Source organism: Sprattus sprattus, assembly GCF_963457725.1.
Source record: "Sprattus sprattus genome assembly, chromosome: 13".
Classification (NCBI taxonomy): Eukaryota; Metazoa; Chordata; class Actinopteri; order Clupeiformes; family Clupeidae; genus Sprattus; species Sprattus sprattus.
The window spans coordinates 25754127-25764126 of record NC_137911.1 but is presented as its reverse complement, the minus strand read 5'-3'; the positions used below and the strand labels follow the sequence as shown (position 1 = coordinate 25764126).

At 48.0% G+C, this 10000-nt stretch overlaps 1 protein-coding gene across 1 annotated transcript in view; it reads left to right on the top strand.

Annotated features, from left to right (window-relative positions):
- Positions 1-10000, top strand: part of crim1 (cysteine rich transmembrane BMP regulator 1 (chordin-like)) — a 103367-nt gene that overhangs the window by 51538 nt on the left and 41829 nt on the right. The window contains 1 exon segment of the mRNA XM_080850699.1: positions 9176-9358. Coding sequence (XP_080706825.1) covers positions 9176-9358 — 183 coding nt within the window.

Genomic DNA, 10000 nt, shown 5'->3' with positions numbered 1-10000 from the left:
CCCCCAGTTTAAAAATCCCATCTGCACCTCTGGGCACAGCCACGCTCGCTGTGGACGAAAGTGACAGTGGAAAACCCCATTATGACCCATCACTCATTTTTTTATTTTATTTTTTTTTACATTTTTTGTCATTTAGCAGACGCTTTTATCCAAAGCGACTTACAAGGATGTATACACATTTTACATTTACACTGATGGCACACTGCACATCAGGAGCAATTAGGGGTTCAGTGTCTTGCTCAAGGACGCTTCGACAGGGAATCGAACTAGCAACCTTCTGATTACTGAACGACTTCTCTACCTCCAGTACTCCGTGACCACACTCACCCACCCCACCACAATGATCCAGCAGCCAGACCTCCCCTATGAAGCACACACAGCACTTATCTTGTTGCCTTTCTGAAGGGAACATAGTGATGGCGGTGTGATTTCGAAGGTACATCATTTGCAACGATGTTGAGATGTGGTGCTCGGGGTGCTTCTTCTGTGCTTGAGTTGAGGGAATTCTTTGTTCCGGCTTCTCAAGTAGCAAAGCACACTCTTTTTTTTCTTCTATAAGATTCCGGGCTTTCATATTTCTTTTGCATTCAGAAGCCCTTTGTGGCTTTTTCGGAAAGCCCTTTTACTTTTTTTTGGCTTCGAGTTTTGTCACACCAGGGCTTTGCAGGCGGCGTCTAAGCCGTGAGGTGGAGAACAAAACAGAACAAAAACAGAACTCGACGTACACACAGCTCGCAAGCGGAGGGAACGATGTTGTAGGATTCTGGAGCTTGTTCCAAGTCCAAGGACTTTTTGCCTCTCCAAACAAAAGGGCGACTTCCTGGTTAATCCTCAGCAAGGGATGCGGTTCGCAGAGGCAGCCAGGAAGTGTGATCTTCGCCTGAGAATTGGGTTCCCAGAACACACTGCACCTCAGTGGCCCTCAGGGACGGGTGCAAGTACACACACATATTATCTCACACACACACACACACACACACACACACACACACACACACACACACACACACACACACACACACACACACAAACATTCTCTCTCACAGAAACACACACACACACACACACACACACACACATTCACATACACACACTCACACACACTCACACATTAAATGAGAAGCGCACACACACAGGTTTTTTTCACCGTGAACCTGTTCCATATTATACAAGGCAACAGGTGTAAGCTATTGAGCTGTACTCCAGCCCTATTGTGCTTCTCCTGAGGTGTGTGTGATGGTGGTTCAGCCTAGTCACGGTGAGGAGCAGGCAGACACAATGCCCTCTGGGTTATTTCCATTGGCTCTTTAGGCTGCGTCGAGCCAGGCTGTGCAAAGGCTAATTTGCATTTCCATTAGAAGCTGAACGGCGTAGTTGAGCCATGAGCTACGCTCATCTTGGACCCTCTCCCGATCGGTGCCAAACCACAGCGGGACCACCTCCAAACGACGCACTGAGTGAAGTCAGAGATACTCTCTTTTGTGATTTGCTCAGTCATCATTCAGCGCTTGCCACAGTGTGACTGTATTTTTGTATATGAAGACGTGTATGAAGAGCCGACACACTGCAAAAAATGCTTTTCTAACCTAGTGTTATTACTCTTATATTGAGATTATAGTTGGTCTTGTTTCTAGCTAAATTGTACTTACCTAGTGCTTTCTTGGTAAGGTTATTTTTACCTATTTCAAGCAAATATTACTTATTTTAAGAAATCTTAACAAGCCAAATTTGCTTAACGCACTGGCAGCCAAATTTGCTTGTTTTAAGCAAAATCCTGCTTAAATATGTAATTATTTGTCTTAAATCTAGAGGGGCATTTTTTGCAGTGCACTGAATTAACAAATAATAAGTGTGTGGTTAAGACACCCAGCAATCCATTGTTCCTGAATGAGATTCACCTCAGTTTAATTAACATATGATGTCAGCAGTGCTCTAGAACGTATTTAATCACGCAGGGGACCTGACAATAAAACACTGCCACATCCAGCCAGTTGCAAAGGAGATAGTTTATATGAAGTTTTAATAGGATTAATTAGCTTTAGTTTTATAGCATTAATAAGCTTGTTGAAGGCATCTTCAGAAGACCACTTCAGATGAGCACGCTGGAGCAGTCTTGTTAACCACATGAACCCCAAACACACACACTTAGCTGTCTCACACACGACATGCAACCCCAAACACACACACTTAGCATACTCGTAGACAACATGCACCCCAAACACACACACACTCTGCAGTCTCATACACAACATGCAACCCCAAACACACACACTCTGCAGTCTCACACACAACATGCAACCCCAAACACACTCAGCAGTCTCATACACGCCATGCAACCCCAAACACACACACTCTGCAGTCTCACACACAACATGCAACCCCAAACACACTCAGCAGTCTTATACACGCCATGCAACCCCAAACACACTCTGCAGTCTCACACACACCATGCAACCCCAAACACACACACTTAGCAGTCTCATACACGCCATGCAACCCCAAACACACACACTCTGCAGTCTCACACACACCATGCAACCCCAAACACACTCAGCAGTCTCATACACGCCATGCAACCCCAAACACACACACTCTGCAGTCTCACACACAACATGCACCCCCAAACACACTCAGCAGTCTCACACACGACATGCAACCCCAAACACACTCAGCAGTCTCACACACGACATGCAACCCCAAACACACACACTCTGCAGTCTCACACACAACATGCAACCCCAAACACACACACTCTGCAGTCTCACACACGACATGCAACCCCAAACACACACACACTCTGCAGTCTCATACACAACATGCACCCTAAACAAACACACTCTGCAGTCTCATACACAACATGCACCCAAAACACACACACACTTAGCATACTCGTACACAACATGCACCAAAAACACACACTCAGCTCAGTCATCTCATCCTTTGCAACAGGCGAACAGAACAGAAACAAAAATGGCCCTAAACCAAAAAAAAAAGGCATGAATGAAAAAATGAAGCCACACCACCCCCACCCCCACCGCCTCTCTGACTCATGCAAAGGCTGAGTCAAAGGCTGACGTTTATCGGGACTGATGGTTGGGAAAATTGGATTACGAAATGAGGTTACAATGCACATACTGTTTGCAAACGCCTAGCCTCCCCGTCCCCGTCCGCCGGATACATCAGTGGGTGAGGAACGGCCTGTTTGCAGCTGCTTAGGCGGCCCTGGAGGACCTCACACCCTTCTCTCCACCCTGTCCCCATCCGTTTGGTCATGTTTGTCAATGCTGATGATGTCAGGGCCACGGGCACACACTCACACTCACACACTCACACACACTCACACACACACACACACACACACACACACACACACACACACACACACACACACACACACACACATATAGCAGGCTTGGGAATTGAATGTGTGTGGGATACACACGTGTGTGAGATGCTCAGAAGGAAGATTTGGACTGATGTCAGTGGGCAACAGATGTGCTCTTTCCAGGGGTCAGTCAGGGGGGAGGGGGGGGGGAAAGGGAAATGAGGAGTTGAAGAAAAAAAATAGAAGAAAGAAAAACAATTTTCAGAGCATCCGCCTCAAAGATAGACAGCCTGTTATTGTCCTTGATGCCATTTAGAGCGAACAGCACCGGACCTTGGGAGTTCTGAGGCACTGATGCTTGTGTCAGTCAGAGTGGATGTGTGTGTGTGTGTTTGTGTGTGTGTGTGTGTGTGTGTGTGTGTGCGTGTGTGTGTGTGTGTGTGTGTCTGTGTTTGTTTGTGTGTGTGTGTGTGTGTGTGTGTGTGTGTGTGTGTGTGTCTGTGTGTGTGTCTGTGTCTGTGTGTGTCTGTGTGTGTGTGTTTGTGTGTGTCTGTGTGTGTGTGTGTCTGTGTGTCTGTGTTTGTTTGTGTGTGTGTGTGTGTGTGTGTGTGTGTCTGTGTGTGTGTGCGTGTGCGTGTGCGTGTGCGTGTGCGTGTGCGTGTGCGTGTGCGTGTGTGTGTGTGTGTGTGTATGTGAGAGAGAGGATGTCTGGATAACCACCTCATTTATAAAGGAAAACTCACCGGTGAACAGTGTTTCAGGCCCCAGCATGTATTGCGCTCCGGAGGGGAGGCCGTGTCCCCCATCGCTCATGCCCGCCGGTAATGAGTCGGGGCCCAGGCTGCAAGCCCAGGAGCCCCAGGCCTCTCTCCCCAGCCCCCGCAAAAAACCCCGCCGGCTCCGCTACAGGACGCCGCTAATTAACAAACGGCCACCCCCGGGGAGCCCCCAGGAGAGACGGATGCACAGTGGGAGAGAGGAAGCAGTATCGTGATGATAAGTTGTCTCGTGACGCGGCAGCCAGCCTCCCACATGGTGCGGGGTAGACAGGCGGTGTGTGTGTGGGTGTGTGTGTGTGTTTGGGGGAAGGAAATGGGTACTGTTCTTTTTATTTGTTGTCTCTTTTTTTGTCAGTCGGAATAAATTAATCTTTGTTAATGACTTCTGGAGACGAGCTGCGTTGGTCCGAAATTTCAATCGTTGTTGACCTCCGTTGAATTGAATTGAATTGATTGTTTGGAATGGAAACATTAGAGATTGATGATAAGATAAAGAGGATGGAGAGAAAATAGAGGGAGAGGGGGATGGGAGAGAATGAGAGAGGTGAGCAGGGGATGAGTATCAAATGAGGAAGGAAGGCTGGGTAGAGAGGGAGAGGGGATGGGAGAGAATGAGAGAGGGAGAGGGGATGGGAGAGAAGGAGAGAGGGAGAGGGGATGGGAGAGAAGGAGAGAGGTGAACAGGGGATGGGAGAGAAGGAGAGAGGTGAGCAGGGGATGAGTATCAAATGAGGAAGGAAGGCTGGGTAGAGAGGGAGAGGGGATGGGAGAGGGAGAGGGGATGGGAGAGAATGAGAGAGGGAGAGGGGATGGGAGAGAAGGAGAGAGGTGAACAGGGGATGGGAGAGAAGGAGAGAGGTGAGCAGGGGATGGAAGAGAGTGAGAGAGGTGAGCAGGGGATGAGTATCAAATGAGGAAGGAAGGCTGGGAAGAAAAGAAAAAGGAAGAGGCAGACCGATAACTGAGATTGAGGAAGGAGGAGAGGAATGGGGGGAAGAGAAGATATCAGGGAGGAAGAGAAGATATCAGGGAGGAGAGGAATGGGGGGAAGAGAAGATATCAGGGAGTAGAGGAATGGGGGGAAGAGAAGATATCAGGGAGGAGAGGAATGGGGGGAAGAGAAGATATCAGGGAGGAAGAGAATGGGGGGAAGAGAAGATATCAGGGAGGAAGAGAAGATATCAGGGAGGAGAGGAATGGGGGGAAGAGAAGATATCAGGGAGGAAGAGAATGGGGGGAAGAGAAGATATCAGGGAGGAAGAGAATGGGGGAAGAGAAGATATCAGGGAGGAAGAGAATGGGGGAAGAGAAGATATCAGGGAGGAAGAGAATGGGGGAAGAGAAGATATCAGGGAGGAAGAGAATGAGGGCAAAGTAGCTCTCAGGGAGGAGCGACTGGGCTGAGAAAAGATTAAGGGGCAATGGTGCGAAGCAAGGCATATCAAGAGGTGGAGGAAGAACATGAAAGAAATCACGGAGAGATAGAGAAATAGTTTTCAAGAAGGAGAGACAAGAGACAGAGACACACATAGAGAGAGAGAGAGAGGGTGAGATTGGGGGTGGGAAGGTAAATCAAATCAGGGAATCGTGGACAAAACTCCCTGGAGAGATGCAGCATTCCTTCACCCCTCCTCTCCTCTTCTCCCGGGATTCACATCCCTGTCTCTCCCCTCCCCTCCCCTCTCCTCCTCTCCTCTCGTGATGCACGTTCCTGTCTCTCCTCTTCCCCCCAAACTCATTCCATTCCCCTCCTTTAATAAGGAGCCTGAGCGGAAGTCAAACAGTTTGACGGCTGGGGGGAAATCCGCTTTCATATGCTGTGATTCATTCCGTGTTTGAGCGGTCTGTCAGCTCCATTCGTCCAGGGAAATGTGAATACACTGCCCGAGAAGAGACTTGATGAGATTCTGGCACGTGGTGGGTTCATCTTATTTATTAGCGAATTAGGAGGCGCTGCCTTTCCAGCTCGTGCCTGGCCTTTCTTTGAAATGCATGAGTGTTAATCACCTCAGTGCCCGTCTTAAGGCCACTGCTGACGCTAAGGCCAACTGGGATCAATAGGTTGTTGGAACGGTGTCTGCTGTCCAAATCTTCCGGTTCTTTCTCTGTTGTCACAATCTAATGTGATTTTAAACAGCAGTAGTGTGTTTTTTTTTTTTTTTTAAACTTGGGGACCTGTAGGTGGATAGAGCTCAGTTTTGTAGCTTCAGACACTCACAGAGAGAAAACAGCAGTGTGTGTGTGTGTGTGTGTGTGTGTGTGTGTGTGTGTGTGTGTGTGTACTGTGATGTACGTAGTGCTGTAAGCGTTAGCGAGGGAAGAGGGGCTGTCACTGTTCATCAAGCACAGAGGTGTTGTGCTGGAGGTCGCAGTTGATGCCACCCGAGAGAATCGTGTGGAAACATGTCACAACATGAAACAACACGAGGGGTATTCTTCTGGGATCGATGGCGGCCGAGAAAGAAAAAAGAAAAAAAACTCTTACAACTCTGTGCAAAGCATTTGATATGGCTGTCAGTCTGTCGTGATGTCCTCACACACACGCACACACACACACACACACGCATACACACACACACACACACACACACACACACACATATCTCCTCTGGTAGCAGCTTTCTCTCTCGTGTGTGGAGGAACGAATTCTCTCCAATTAGCCGGAGGAGACGGCAGCAGAGCCTAAGGCAGGAGAGAGGAGAGGAAATTCTGAGAGAGAGAGAGAGAGAGAGAGAGAGAGAGAGAGAGAGAGAGAGAGAGAGAGAGAGAGAGAGAGAGAGAGAGAGAGAGAGAGAGAGAGAGAGAGAGAGAGAGAGAGAGAGAGAGAGAGTAAAAGGCAAGAGAGAGGAGAGGACGTTCTGATTAGGGGGCAATTGGGAACGGGCCCCGGCGTCCCTTGATTGGCACTGCCTTTGGTCGCCGTGCCATCGACGACGCAGTCGCCTTGAGCTGCTGTGTAATTCTCGGAACCGCGGCTAATTGGCAAAATTAGCGTCCGGAATTAAAGACCTGGCTTTAGCGCGCTGACAGACCCTGGGTAATTGACGGCACAAAAGAAGCCAATGCTCCGAGGGCGATTTTTTTTTTTCTTCTCCTTCCTCTTTTAATTCTCTTCTTTTTTTCTTTCTCCCTGATGGATTCTGCCATTTTAATGCAATGAATCGAAGGCCACCATGTCTTTTCAACTTCAGGGCTTTTTCAACTGTTACAAGCGCGTACAATTCCAAGGCCAAGGCATGGGTGCTCTGAGGAGTGTGAGGCTGCCTGACTGCTGTCTGCTAATGACTACACATGAGGAGGACGTGAAAGTGCTTGATTTGCCATAGCTCGAGTACCATTCCGACGTCCCCACGTCACTGGCCACGCTACTGAACGCATAGGCATCAGTCATATTTGTTTGTGTTTGTGTGGCCAACATGGTGGTCAATACATGCCTCGAAAAAAAATCATTCTTTTGTTGAAGACAGATTGCAGTCATTTTTCCAATCAGCCCCAAGGCTGCATTATTCCAAGTCCAATTCTGAAATAAGCGGCTTGTTCTTGGAAGCCACGACGGAGTCTTCCCTGGAGGATCAGGGAATGCTGTGCCTGCTGACGCATAACTGGAGGCCTCCAAACAAGGATCCACTCAAACTCTTTTTTTCTTTGCACCTTGCGTTGCCATGGTGACCAGGAAGGACAGGTTTCTATAGCTGGGTCTCCTGCTAGAAGTCAGCAGTGTATCAGCAGTGCTAAGAGCAGTTCATGGGCTTCTCGCAGATCCCACCATCTATTTGAGAGTGTGTGTGCACAAATGTGGTCTATGGCAAGATGTTTCTGTGTGCATTAGTGGGTCTGTCTGTCTGCCTGTCTGTCTGCCTGTCTGTCTGTCTGTCTGTCTGTCTGTCTGCCTGTCTGTCTGTCTGTCTGTCTGTCTGTGTGTCTGTCTGTCTGTGTCCACTATGTTTATGTGTGTGTCTGTGTGTGTGTGTGTATACAGTATGTCTGTGCGAGTGTATGTGAGTGTGTGAGATTTTTTTCTTTAAGGCTATTATGAGTAATGTGTAACACTGTCCGATACCGTGACAAGATGTTTCTGTGTGCATTAGTGGGTATGTCTGTCTGTCTGTATGTCTGTCTGTCTGGCTGTCTGGCTGTCTGGCTGTCTGGCTGTCTGGCTGTCTGGCTGTCTGGCTGGCTGTCTGGCTGTCTGTCTGTGTACACTATGTTTATATGTGTGTATGTCTGTGTGAGTGTATGTGTGTGTGTGATTTTTTTTCTTTTAGGCTATTATGAGTAATGTGTAACACTGTCCGAAACCGTGAATAACAGCCACTGGGGGAATAATTACCGACTAACTGGAATGAAACAGGATGTCCTTAATGATTTGATTGTACTTTAATTCCTAAGGTTAATACATCCTTATTGTGGTCATTTGTATAATGCTGCATTTATCTGATAAATGGAATATTGCTATCTTGGAGTTTGCAAACTATGCAGAGAACAGCAGATCCACTGAATAGTGGGCCAGCCGCCACACAATGTGTTCTCCCTTATGTGCTGGGTTCCCCCTTATGAGATGGGTTCCCCCTAATGGGCCGGGTTCCCCCTTATGAGATGGGTTCCCCCTTATGAGATGGGTTCCCCCTAATGAGCTGGGTTCCCCCTTATGAGATGGGTTCTCCCTTATGAGCTGGGTTCCCCCTTATGAGATGGGTTCTCCCTTATGAGATGGGTTCTCCCTTATGAGATGGGTTCTCCCTTATGAGATGGGTTCCCCCTTATGAGATGGGTTCCCCCTTATGGTCTGGGTTCTCTCTTATGGGCTGGGTTCCCCCTTATGAGATGGGTTCTCCCTTATGGGCCGGGTTCTGCTCAAGGGTTCATCCCGTTCAAAGGAGGTTTTTTTCCTCACCACCATCGCCATGGTGATTGCTTTAGGGGATTCAGGCTCTGGGCTCTGTAAAGCGCCTTGAGACCATTTACATTGTTATTGGTGTCATCGATGTAAAGAAAATTACATTTATTTGACAACATATGGAAGAAAGATTCCTGACTTAACAAACTCACTGAATGCTCTCTTGTCCTCCAGAGACCAAGCCGGCGTGCACCTTCAACGGGGTAGAGTACCAGGATGGGGACATGTTCCGCATGGACGCCTGCCGCTTCTGCCGATGCCAGGGGGGCGTGTCCGTGTGCTTCACCGCCCAGTGTGGCGTCCTCCACTGTGAGCGCTACTACGTCCCCGAGGGCGAGTGCTGCCCCGTGTGTGAAGGTACCGTGTCAGTAGAAGTACACACACACACACACACACACACACACACACACACACACACTCATACATACACACACACACTCATACACACACACACACACACACACACACACTCATAAATACATACATGCACACATACACACACACACACACTTATACACATACCCATACACTTACCCCTGGATAGTATGAGTGTGACAGTACAGACATACAATGCATACACACACACACACACAGAGACAGGACATGATAGATACATGGGGCAAAATAAGTATTTGACCCCCTGCCGATTTCACAAGTTTGCCCACTTGCAAAGAAATGCGTGATCTATAATTGTAATGGTGGGTCTATTTTAACAGTCAGAGACAGAATATCAACAAAAAAATCCAGAAAACTGCATTTTATAACAGTTATGAATTGATTTGCATTTGATCGCAGCATTTCTTTGCAAGTGGGCAAACTTGCGAAATCGGCAGGGGGTCAAATACCCACTGTAGCTCATGCTGAAAGCTTCGTCTGTGAAGGACACCAATCCACAAGGTCTGCCTTTTAAAAGAGATGCGTTTAAGTCCGTGACCCCCATAGATTATACAGTAAGTGAAAGAAACCATTCCCGCATATCGGAAATTAGAATGTGTTGAA